Source organism: Podarcis muralis, chromosome 7, assembly GCF_964188315.1.
Source record: "Podarcis muralis chromosome 7, rPodMur119.hap1.1, whole genome shotgun sequence".
Lineage (NCBI taxonomy): Eukaryota > Metazoa > Chordata > Lepidosauria > Squamata > Lacertidae > Podarcis > Podarcis muralis.
The window spans coordinates 55,721,463-55,734,095 of record NC_135661.1 but is presented as its reverse complement, the minus strand read 5'-3'; the positions used below and the strand labels follow the sequence as shown (position 1 = coordinate 55,734,095).

The 12,633-nt window shown below is 48.8% G+C and overlaps 1 protein-coding gene across 6 annotated transcripts in view; it reads left to right on the top strand.

Annotated features, from left to right (window-relative positions):
• PDPR (pyruvate dehydrogenase phosphatase regulatory subunit) overlaps positions 1-12,633 on the top strand; it is a 24,297-nt gene extending 11,664 nt beyond the window's left edge. For 5 of the 6 annotated variants that reach the window (XM_028739332.2, XM_028739331.2, XM_077931810.1 and 2 more), the window contains 10 exons: positions 3-195; positions 884-1,008; positions 1,145-1,300; positions 1,394-1,527; positions 2,440-2,588; positions 3,612-3,724; positions 4,845-4,939; positions 7,303-7,392; positions 8,605-8,787; positions 9,178-12,633. In XM_028739332.2, the coding sequence (XP_028595165.2) occupies positions 3-195; positions 884-1,008; positions 1,145-1,300; positions 1,394-1,527; positions 2,440-2,588; positions 3,612-3,724; positions 4,845-4,939; positions 7,303-7,392; positions 8,605-8,787; positions 9,178-9,582 (1,643 nt within the window). In that variant the 3' untranslated portion in view covers positions 9,583-12,633. Of the gene's footprint in view, positions 1-2; positions 196-883; positions 1,009-1,144; positions 1,301-1,393; positions 1,528-2,439; positions 2,589-3,611; positions 3,725-4,844; positions 4,940-7,302; positions 7,393-8,604; positions 8,788-9,177 lie in introns of those variants that run through there. The other variant, XM_028739335.2, reaches the window with a different exon arrangement.

The following is a 12,633-nucleotide window of genomic DNA, read 5'->3' as shown; positions in this document are numbered from 1 at the left end:
AGAGCCACTTCTGAGTGCCCTTCTGCGGAGGATGCCAGATCTGGAGGCACTGGAGATCGTGCAGCTGGTGAATTGCCCAGAATCCTTCACTCCAGACATGCGTTGCATCATGGGAGAGTCACCCAATGTGCAGGGCTACTTTGTTCTGGCAGGGATGAACTCGGCTGGCACGTCTTTTGGTGGAGGAGCAGGCAAGTAAGTGGCTCACCCCTCTCTGCATGGGAGAGGCAGAGGGCCAGGGATGAGGGCACCGCTTGTAGAACTCTATATGCACCAGCTTCCTGTAGGTGCATTTAAAGTCTGTGTGCTGCTTCTCTAAGGCAAAGCTATGCCAGGGCCCTGCAGTTTCCAGCAGAAGGGGCTGCTCAGCTGCTCCTTGTCTGCTGCTAGTTTCTGTGCATGCTGGCACATCCCTCTCTGTCCTCCATCTGGGCAACTGCAAGGCATTATCAGAGTTCAAGGCACATCTCAAACCAGGCAAAAAGATTCAAGGAGGTGCAAAGCAGGTAATGGGATATGGTCTGTAGCTGGTAATGGGATATGGTCAGGGAGGAGACTTGGGGGCCAGATAGGGAGATTTTGAGGCCTGTATTTGGCTCCCAGGCTTGAGGTTCCCAATCCTTGGGCTAATGGATGTTCCTTGCAACATCCAGAGTTGCTGTGACCTTTCTGGTTTGGGCAAAGGGATTTTGTGTTTTGCTCTTTATTGAGCAAGGAGGGATTGCAGGCAATAATGTGTCCCCACTGTAGCTCTATCTCCTACAATGTTATCTATGGGTGTAATTACCGCCCCCTACCACCCTGCCACAAGCACAGTCTGTTAACTGTCTGCTCTCCTGCACTATTTAACCTTCTGGGCCTGCTTGTCTCCCTCCTTGGCCAGGTACATGGCTGAATGGATGGTGAACGGCTACCCCTCTGACAACGTGTGGCCCTTGGACCTGAAGCGCTTTGGGGCTCTGCAGAGCAGCCGCACCTTCCTCCGCCACCGCGTCATGGAAGTGATGCGTAAGTAGCCTGCGGCTGGACTCGCTCGCGCCCCACGTTAAATCAGGGCTGTGTAGGGTGTCCTGTCTGGACTAGGAAGGTGATGGATTTGTGTCCCTTCCAGCGCTTTGATTCTGTGATTCTGTGGCCCCTCCAGCCCTGATTTATGACCTGAAAGTTCCCCGCTGGGATTTCCAGACCGGCAGGCAGCTGCGCACGTCACCCCTCTATGACCGGCTGGACGCACAAGGAGCCAGGTGGATGGAGAAGCACGGCTTTGAGAGGGCCAAGTACTTTGTGCCACCTGGAAAAGGTGAGAGCACTGTCCTTCTGTACACAGCCCTTGGAGCATGGGATGCCAGCATATAGTTGTTTTGACCAAAGTCTTGTGCTTCCTTATCTTCAGACTTGCTGGCCCTGGATCAGAGCAAGACCTTCTACAAGCCAGACTGGTTTGACATTGTGGGGGCAGAGGTCAAGTGCTGCAAGGAAGCCGTCTGCGTCATTGACATGTCCTCGTTCACCAAGTTTGAAATAAGTGTAAGTGTGGTTGTGAGAGGGATGTGGACCAGCACTGTGGGCCTGGCATCTGCTTCTGTAGCTTGCTTGGGTGTCTAGAAACCCGCAAAGTTTGTTCAGTTGATACAGAGCTGACGTTATTTTATAAAAAGCGACTTTTGGCAGAACCATACAGATGAAAATGGCAACAGCAATTAAACACTCTTGGGCAGACCAAAGCCTTTATGGCAAGAATGGGGCAGCTGTGGCCCTCCAGATATTTTTGGGCTACAACTCATCATCTTTCTGACCACTGGCAATGCAGATGGGAGTTGAAGTCTAGCCACATCTGGAGGACCACAGTTAACCCACCCTGCATTAAAAGGCTTACAGGAATAAATAAAAGTATTGTGGAGAGGCACTAAGAGAGACCCCTGATAGGACCATTCCAGAGGGTGGGTGCTGCCATGGAGAAAGGTCTTCCTCCATGTATCAGCCAAAACTTGCAAGATGGACATTTTGTGAACTTTGGCACTGAGCATTTCCTCAATGCTTCTGATCTTCTAAGCCTTTATGATTCAAGCTGTATCTCTCCAGGCAGCTGGAATGAATCTTACGGAGAGAAATGCACCTTGGTTTGGAGAGGGCTCAGGCTGTAAGCAAGCAAAGGGTTGCCCGTGTAATGTTCATAGCTATTAAGGCCTGGAAACTTACCTTTTTGTGTGTTTTTAGGAAGGTGAGTTTTGCGGCAAGGCATTAACTAAAGTAGCAAAGTGGCTAAGAAAATGTGTAATTTAGGGTAAATACAGTTAGAAATGCATACACTGAGGAATGCGGGCATCAAGGTGCTTACTTGTGTCAGGAGCTGAGAGCCATTTCAAAAAGGGATGGACAAATCCTGCTTCTGCTGCTGTCTCTGATTTCTTTCTCCTCTCCCACCTCCCCATGCTGCAGTCCACAGGGGACCAGGCCCTGGACATCTTGCAGTATCTCTTCTCCAATGACCTGGATGTGCCAGTGGGGCACATAGTGCACACAGGGATGCTCAATCACAACGGAGGATACGAGAACGACTGCAGCATCGTCCGCCTAAACAAGCGCAGGTAGGCTTATTCGGACTCATCCTTTTGCCTGCTCTTCCTTCTGCCGTCCTGCTTTGAAGACTCACCTTCCACATTACGCAATGCCTCTGTTAGTGCTGTGCCTAGAAGAAGAGGATATGAGAAGAGCAGATCTTCCCAGATTTGATTTGGAGGGGGGATAAATTATGTTTTGTGAAGGAGGGCTTCCTTTATTCTGTCCTGAATATACAGCGAATCAGTTTTATGACACACAAGAAATTGCTACTTTATATCCTTCCCCCCCTTCTTGAAGTGTTACGTTCACCACCTAGATCTTTTGTTTATTTGCAATATCTATTTTTGTGGAAGTCCCATTGGCCCCCAACCAGCCTGGCCCATTGGTCAGGGATAATTGAAATTGTAGTCCAGTAACCGGTGGAAGCCCAAAGGCTGCCCGTCCCTACTCTAGAGTCTATCTTCCACAGATTATTATTTTTAATGTATCTATATCCCACCTTCAAGAAGCTCAAGGTGGTGTACTTGGTTCGAGTCTTCAATTTGCTTCTCAAACGAAGGGCCGAATTGAGCAAAGTGCTACAGGCTTGCCTTTGAGTTTGGTAAATATTTGGCCTGCATTCAGGAAAGCTTCTGATGCCAAATTTCACTGCCTGGGAGGCCGGTGGTCTCATTCTTCAAGCCAAGAGAGTGCAAGACAGGGCCCTCAAAGTTGCAGGAAAACCATTTGGATTACAGGATGTGAAGTGTTGTTTCACATTAGTTATGGGAATACTTTGTGCTCCAGTGCCTCTGCAGCTCAGATACAGCTTTGTATGCTTCAAGGGGCACCTTTCAGGGCCATGTTGGAGGATGGAACGCCTCCCAGGTTGAATGCAAGAACCTGAGAGCCTGGACTCAGTGATTATCCACCCCAGGAGAGTTGCAAATCCCAACAGGCTTTGCTTCAAGCCCTCTGTGAGTGTGGACGGGTCCACCATGCCACGATACCTCCCCAGTGCCTGCCCCCTGCCTTGTGCTTAAACTTCTCCATTGTACTTTGCATTCCAGCTTCTTCATGATTTCCCCCACAGACCAGCAAGTCCATTGCTGGTCCTGGTTGAAGAAGCACATGCCTGTTGACAGCAACCTGTTCTTGGAAGACGTAACTTGGAAGTACACAGGTAAGGCAGGAGGGAATATTGTGCCTGCCAGATGCTGACACAGCTGGAGCGGCTGCAGATGCTCCTTCAGCAAGAAGTCATGTTTTCAGTTGCTCTGGAGCCCCATGCTGTCCAAAACAAAGGGATGGCAGCTTGTTGGGGAAAGTTGCTGTAAAAATATGAATGTGGCAAATAGGTTTTTGCAAATGTATTATCCAGGTATTCTCACAGGAGATGCGGGTTTGGTTGTGGCTCCCTATTGGCATCTGATCAGTGACAGATCCAAGCTTGGTGCTATGTAGTGTGGGAAATGCTCCCTGGGCTTATATGCGAAGTTCATTTTGAAATATAGGCTCCCATTTCACATCTTCTCTTAGAATTCTCTACCTTTTAGAAGATGATTTACCCCTTACTTTCACTACTGAGGGTGGAACTATGCTCTCACATGGTGCCACCATCAAAAAAGGCAGCCCCTTGTTTCCCCTCATCCCCCTATCATTGGCTGCCAGGGTACGAAGAGTTGCACACCACAGTTATGTCATGGCAAGGGTGCCTGAAGAGAGGGGAGGGTGGCTGTGGTTGAACTTGGTATGGGGTTTCCATCTTCAGTAGCAGTGCCATGTCAAGATTAGCGTGCAATTCCTCTGGTAGCAAAGGTAGGTTTGTGATCACCAGATGGGGGCACTTTAGTGCTAGTGTTAATGAGCCTCCCTGCTTTAAATGAGTCAAATGTGTAAATCCTTGGTTGTTCCTTGGATCCACAGATGCATTTTTTCCCATACACAATGTCGGGCAGGGGTGGGAAACTTGTGCCTCTCTAGAAGTTGTTGGAGCCCAGCTCCCATCATCCCTGACCATTGGACTTGGATGGTGGGGGTTAATGGGAGCTGGAGGGCCACTGTTTCTGAAGCACTCCTTTGGGGTTTCACGGTCCATCTGTGCATCCCTCCCTGCATGGTTGGCTTCTCTTTCTGCAGCAGAACTTGATTTCATGCCTACTGTTATTTCCAAACCATCTGCCTCCTCTGTCAACTGAGCTGTGCCAAGGAAATCTGAGGGGTGGAGTTGACTTGGGTGGGACCTTCCCTTTCATTCTGCAGATTGCTCAGAGGTAGAAACCCTTGTGCTTTTCTCTACCCAGCATTGAATCTGATTGGCCCACGCGCTGTAGACGTCCTATCAGAGCTGTCCTATGCTCCGATGACCCCAGAGCACTTTCCATCCCTCTTTTGCAAGGTATGTCATGTGTTTTTCAGCTTGTTTTAGAAATCTGCTTACTCCTCATACAAAGGTAACCGGTTCACACAATGGCCTGGTTCACACACGGTACTAAGGTGTGGTTTGTTTAACATGAGTTAGCCAGGAGTTGTCCCACAGTCCAACAAACCATGGCTTGTTAAAGCTTGGTTTTTTTCCAGACTTCTCTTGCATTGTGCCTTTGTAGTTTGGGTCAGAGCGGCCAGTCAAACCACGGTAGAGGAAAGGTGCTGGATTAGCATGTTAATACCAAGCTGTAGTTAAAACAAACCAAGGTTCATAAGCCAACAACAAACAATGACTCTAGCTGCTGGGCAGCATTCACACATAACGCTAAGCTGTGGTTTAATAAGCCATAATGTTGTGGAGCATTATTTGTAAACTCAGAGGTCCTGTTTTGTGTATCTCTCTGCCTCTGCCTTCAGGTTTGTCACCTAAGACCACGCATAAGGCAGAATGGCTGGAGGTCGTGTTAATGTTGTGTCTCAAAGTGGCTTTATGTGATGCTCTGGTTTTCAAACTGTCCTGGAGAAGCCTGGCTTTCTTCCAGCTTTTTATGGATTTGTGATGTGTTGCCAAGATTGTTGTTGTTGTTCATTGCCTGCCCTTCTCCCTAAGGTCCCAGGTCAGGTTACAACATTAAAATACAATATTAAGATTGCTGCTGGGCATACTCTTAGTTTGCATGGGGTGGTGGTGAGTCCAAGCAGTTCTAGACAGTGCCTTGTGCAAGCTGAGACTATGTCATTGAATTCAGCATACAATCTGTGGTGCAAACATGGGGGCAGGGCTTCACTCAAAGTTGGAAGAAGGCTCCTTAAAGATAGGACACTTTGTAGACTGGTGTCTTTGTGGCAGGCCTCATACAGAGTTCAAATCTTGGCCAATTTGCAGGGCACAGGTTGTGCGTTTACCAGGCAAAGTGTCCTGCCATGTCTTCGTCTTGCTGAATATTGCAATGATTACATTGCAGGGTGTTTCTTGCCTGTTCTGTAGCAGTTCTCAGATCAGAGAATATCTGTGGCTTGAGGACAGGGGTGGATGCATTTATGAAGGGTGCCTTAATTATTCTCTGTGCTGCTGCAATAACATCTGGAGGACACCCTTCTAGCTACCTTTGTCCTACATCATTCAAAGTGCTTTACATTCTTGGTAATACAACAGGCCTATAGGAAACTCTTTATTGTTGCAAATAAGGCAGGGAGAGGGCAGTTGAGGCTGAGAGAGAGCAGCTGGCCTAAGGCCAACTAAGTTTTTATAGCCAAGGTGAGATTTGAACTAGGCCTTCGCTGATATGTAGCTCTCTTTTCTTTTATCTGCCATGCTTACTCAGTACAGTGGCTCGTTTCATGCTTCAAAACATGACCCTCCTTCCAGCACCAGAAGGAATGTTCATTCTGTAAGGCTAGCTGGAAAACCTACAGTGGGACCTCTGATGCTCTCAATGTCAAGGAGCCAGTGAGGATATATCCTCCTAATTACACCCTGGTGGTGGTGCTGATCACAAACTGGCTGCCCACAAACAAATTGTAAGAGACGCTTTTGTACACTGCAGAAACAGGGAGTGGTTTGGAATGCCCTGAGTCGTTCTGTCCAGCGTGTAAAGCTTGGGAATTTATTTTTTCAAGGTTTTTTATGGGTTAACTTTTTTTTTAAAAAAGTGTTCCTCTCCTCTCTCCAGCATATACTTCTGTCCCCAGACAGAGAATCTTGTGTCCAATCCTTGTGAATGGAGAATGTTATCGTGGAAATGGGCCTGACCTCTGGACTCCACCCTCAAAAATGAATCTCCAAATGCAGGGGTGGCTAACCGTTTTTTTTTTTTAGCATGAGGGTCACATTTGCCATTTGAGGGGTTACATGCACACACACAACCCCCACTCCTGGACTGATCCATGCTAATCAGCTGTAGGGGGCAGTCATCACCTCCTTTCTGCTCATCAAATGATCAATCTGACGGTGGGCAGTGATTATTAAAGGGGGGGGGCGAGAACCATGTAAGCTACCTTCAGCTCCTTGCATAAAAAGGTTGGGTTATAAATGCAACAAAATAAATAAATAAAAGACACCCAGGAACCAGAAGCCAGGCGCTTGGGGAGTCTTTTCTTGCAAGCTCCCAGCTGCTTGTGCTCATTGCAGAAATGTTTTTTTTTTTAAAAAAAGATTGTATAATGTTTATTCTACCGTGTCATCTCTGCTTGCTTCTCTGGTGCTTAAGCTTCTTGATGGTCTCCTTCCTTTCAGTGGAGAGAGCGAACGGTTGCTCTCCCTCTTCTTGTCCTGGGTTGCCCATGTGCTTTTGCCAGCTTCCATTTTCTTCCTTTGCTTCCTGTTTCCTACAGGAGATGAGCGTGGGCTACGCCAACGGCATCCGTGTCATGAGCATGACGCACACCGGAGAACCGGGATTCATGCTCTACATCCCCATTGAGGTGAGAGGTGCTTTGTTGTCTTAAGACCAAAACTTTGATTTTCAGGACTGAGGAGAACCTCTTCCCCCTTTTTCCACAGGATGGTATATAAAGATCTAGAGTAAAAGACTTGGCTTAGAAGTACAAGATAATAATATCCATGCTGTCTTCTCAAGCTCACCCGTTTGTCCCACTGTGTGTCTCAAAAAGATCTACCTGTTGGGACCTAACTTTCCTCACTTTCAGACCACATTGTGAGCAGGAAAGCATCCAGTCAGAATAGGCCCATATGAATTGCACTTTGCTAGAACGGGCAAAAGGTCCATCTAAACCAAGCTACCTAAATATACTCAGCTTATAGGCAGGACATGTTGTTTGCCTTCAGCATCAAACAGTGTCAGAGGTACTCTGCCTCTTAATTAGAAAGGCTCCATTCAGTTTGTCAAATTGTTTTTATCCATTGATAGACAAATTTACAGAGAGTGGCTAATAGCTAATAATCTGTGAACTCTGCCTTGCAATATCAAGCCAAGGCAACCGTGAGCTGGCTGGGTCTGCTGAAGTCCTAAATCAAAGCATCTGGAAGGCACCAGGTTGGGGGAGGCATTGCTACTACTTATTTTGTAAGGAATAAATGTTTTTTAAAAAATCCCCAAAAGGGGCATAACTTGGCCTTTGGAACTGGCCACAGGGAAAATGCAATCAGATTCTTACACTAAACAACTACCTAGAGCAGGCATAGGCAAACTCTGGCCCTCCAGATGTTTTGAGACTACAATTCCCACCATCTCTGACCACTGGTCTTGTTTGCTAGGAATGATGGGAATTGTAGTTCAAAAACATCTGGAGGGCCAGAGTTTGCCTATGCCTGACCTAGAGCACTGAGCAATCTCTTTCTCCTAGGACATAGTTAAAACAAGCCGCTTTTTGTAAGGCAACATAGCTTCAGATCGTGGTTTTTGTGACAGCAAAAGGTGGAAGCTGCTGGGCAAAGTTTGGATGAGCAAACAAATCATGGTTTGATAAGCCATAGTTTAATAAACCACTGTCAAGCGTTATGTGCACACCAGGCTATTCAATGCTGTTTGCTGGGCTTGGTTGGTAGGACATTGTCATCCGCAGCTTTCTGCAGCTGTCCAAGGGCTGCTGCCATTTTTCACTCTCTAGAGTTGCAGATGCCAAATGTTGCATTCAAATGCCTCTGTACTGTTTTTCCAAACCCTCCCCTTGCAGTATGCTCTGCACGTGTACAACGAGGTGATGAGCGTGGGGCAGAAGTACGGGATCCGGAATTCTGGCTACTACGCCCTCCGCAGCTTGCGCATTGAGAAGTTCTTTGCCTTCTGGGGCCAAGATCTGGATGCTTTCACCACGCCGCTGGAATGTGGGCGCGAGTTCCGGGTTAAACTGGAGAAGGTGTGAAAGAGAACTGGGCCGTGGGGTGTGCGTGTTTGTGTGTGGCACAGAAAAGGCAGGCTGCCTTGAAACGAGCGCAACACAACCTCCCTGCAGTGTGGGCATCATGTTTGCCTTGGGGCTGGGGGAAGTGGATTCAAACCCCATCCTAGCCATCAGTTTCCTGGGTGGCACAGGGCAAGTCACTAATTTGTGGGCTTCAGCTTCTCTTCCGTTAAGCTGCAACAGCAATGTAGGAGGTGGAAGGTACCCCGAGGGTCATCTAGTCCAAGCCCGTGCAATGCAGGAATCTCTTGGTTCCTTGTAGATAAGTTCCCCATAGAATATAAAGCAGGAGTTGTCCCTTTGTCCAGCCCTGACTGATGCTTCCCCCCTGCTCTCTCTCTGCAGGGCACTGACTTCATAGGGCGGGAGGCGCTGATGCAGCAGAAGCAGGAAGGGGTCTACAAGCGCTTCATCATGTTCATCCTTGAAGACCACGACACAGACTTGGACCTGTGGCCCTGGTGGGGGGAGCCCATCTACCGGAATGGCCAGTACGCCGGCAAGACCACCAGCAGTGCCTATAGCTACACACTGGAGCGGCACGTCTGCCTGGGTTTCGTCCTGAACGTGGACCCAGAGACCGGTGAGGAGCAGCCGGTGACACCCGACTTCGTCAACCAGGGCGAATACGAGATTGATATCGCAGGGCAGCGCTTCCAGGCCAAGGCCAAGCTTTATCCCTTCAGCTCCCTCTTCACCACCCGCCGGCGCAAGGATGAAATGGAGTTCAGTGGCTTCCAGGGGAAATAACTCAGTGCTGCATCTTTCAGACTTTTTAACACTGCTGCTCGTTGGGACTTTGTATAGCCCCTCTGGTCTGTTACATTTTGTATATCATAACACTTCCCCCCCTTTTCCTCTCCTTCCATACATATCTCTTCTTTTCTGCACATCCTGGTTGTTTTCCAACATTGGCTGAAGCCCCTGAGCTCCAGGCCAAAAGGGCTCTGTTGCGTCCTGAGTTCCAGCCTCCGCTTGTCCAATCAGCAAGGACTCCTGTGCCCTGAGAACATTGGCTGTGGCCTGGTGGGACTTCTTGCGCTTGGAAGCAGCCTCGGGCCCTTGGGATCTCTCCTCTCTTGCAACGTGCCACATCTCCCCAGGGCCCATCAGGCACCTGTGCACCAACACCCAGTGGCCAGCCCTTGTCCTTTGCAGTTTTCTTCCTTGTGCTGCCTGTTGGAGAGGCCAGCAGGCATTGTAAGGTAACAGCGAGTTTTTCTCCACGTTAGGAGTGGGTGTGAGCAATCTATGAGCTGCACCACATAGGGTCAGCATCCTACAGAAAATTTGGCGTCCCTGGAATGGAGTTGCCTGGGTCAGCATCCTACAGAAAATTTGGCGTCCCTGGAATGGACTCCTCAGTGTCTATGGATTGTGTGGCTGAGGGTGCTTGCTTTTGGGTTTGCAGAATCCTCCTTCCCTTCTGCTTTGTTCTTTTTTGTGTTCAGTCTTGGATTGGTTGGTTGTGCAATATATGGTGTTCAAAACCCTCACCTGTGCCACTTAGGGACTGACCAACCTTTAGTCAACAGGCCTGTAGTTGCTTAGAGGTTGGGGCTGAGGGCTGTGGGTGTAAGCTGGACCATCTTAACAATGGCTGAGCCACGGGTTGTGTCTTGGCTTTGTGTTGGCACCCCCCCCCCCATCCAAGTCCTGTGGGTAAGTGGTTGGTCACCTTTGCTTGGCCCCAGAATGGCTCTCCTCCTTCCCAGCACTCGCCTCCTCTGCAGCTGCTGAGAACAGAATCTTGCATGCCATCTTTCACAAGGAGGGCTGTCCCATCTCAGGCTTTAGGGAGTGTTTGTGTTGGGTGGAGGGAAGAGTCTCAGCCTTCTCACTGTCATGGAAATGATTTGAGGCTGGGGTTTCTTTAAGCCAGGGGGATTTGCCCTGAAAGGCAGGCATGCCATGCCAAAGAGTGTGACCTCTGGCCACTTGCAGCAGTCCAGTTAGCTGTCACTGCAAACAAGAAAAAGGAAACTGATCTTGAGGAAAGAGGCAGAGCATCTGTGCCTTGCAAATTCTCCCAGCAATACAGATCGGTGGGATTTCATGCTGCCACGGCTCCCTTTGAAAAATCCTTTCGACTGGCTCCCTGAGGCTGTTTTGTGTCTTTCCCTTCCTCCTTTTTTTCTACACGCCAGGCAACTCTTCTCTCCCCCTGTCTGAGTTGCTTGACGTATCATAATGTTGCTGACCATTACCCATGCAATGTTTTTCAGTGCTGCTGCCCTTTCCGAGGGCAAATGCCTGAGGTCCCTGCTCCCATACTCCAAGGTTGCCAGTCAGCAAAAAAAAAAAAAAGGTCTAGATAGGGTCTTCTGTGTAGATGTCTCTTGAACAGAGTTCCTTGTAGCACTGATCCTGAGGCCTTGGGCCCGTCAGAAATGGCTCCTCACACAAGGAGAGGCAGAACTGAACATTTCTCACAGCCGGCCTCAGCTGCTGGGAGAGGAGACTGAGAGACTGTATTACCAAGACTCTCAGGCAGGACCCCCCAAAACAGCAGCACAGATGGCGAGGCTTCCTCAGCATCTGCCCCAGGAAGTGTGTGAGATGCAGCTGAAGCCAGCTCGACCAAAGACCAGATGGTCCCTTTGCTCTCCCCCTTCTAATTGTGTTGCTTCCCATTTATTTTTCATAAATGGACGGGGAGCTTTTACAGTGAGCTTAAAGGACTTGCTACTTGCTGTTTGTATGACCATCCCATTTCAGCTTCTAGGAGCTTCTCAAGGCTCCCCTCCCCACGCTGTTTCCCAAACATGCATAAGTTTTAAAGTCCCTCCCACATCACTGTCAACTCTCGTAAACAGCAGGGTTGGTTTTGTTGCTAAATTTCTGGCCAGATGCAAGTAAATGGTACAGGGGCCTCCTTACCTGCAGCTACCTTTGCACCAAAGACAAAAGTTTTGCGGGGGGAATTCATAGCAGGCAGACAAGGCAGGAAGGCAGAGCAGAAGTCCTTGAGCATGAAGGCCATCCTTGTGATACCTGCAAGGCCCTACCCAGAGCAGCCTCCACAATCCTGCAGAGTTTGGGTCTTCTGCCTTTTCCAAAATAATGTTTTGAGGGATTCCTTATCTCTCTCACTCACTCCTGGTTCTTCCCTCCCTGCTCCTAGAATCACTCCTTCAATACTCACTCCCTTTTCATTCTCAGATGCACTTTAAACACATTTGTTCATTTTGACCTTGATTGCCAGCCCTCTGTGATCATTCCTTCATGGAATCAACTCCAAAACTAGCAGAGGTGGTTTTTGTCTTTTTAAGCATCATTATTAAATTAAGAGCACTTGCCAGCATCTCTTCTGTGGAACAGGCACTGGAGATCTGGAAGCTGAGCGAACCCTCCCCTTCACTCTGGAGTGCCTTACGCCTCATGAATGTTACCTAACGGAGGGAGCAGAGTCATGCCTCAGCTCCATCCTGTATCAAAAACTCTGCTGCTTGGCTGCAGCAGGCCACCATGGCAGGATTCTTGGGATGCTCTGGAGCCTTCTGACCCTCTCTGGGTGTCGCTGGCATCGACTGCTGTTGCTGCGCCTGCACCTCTGCAGAGAGTGTATATCTGTCTGGACTGGAAAACCAGGACGTTGGGAGATGCCCTGCTCCTCTTCCAGTGGAAGTTCCCAAGGACTCCTGGTCCAAAGCACACAAAGGCGGGGGAGCAGCTTCCTTTCCTGTCCAACCGGGAAGCCTGCATCTTCATCATGCAGCATTTCTGCAGATATATTTCCTGTCCCACTTTGGTTTTCAATGCTACCTGGTTTGTATATCAATAAACAGTTGTTTTAACTAC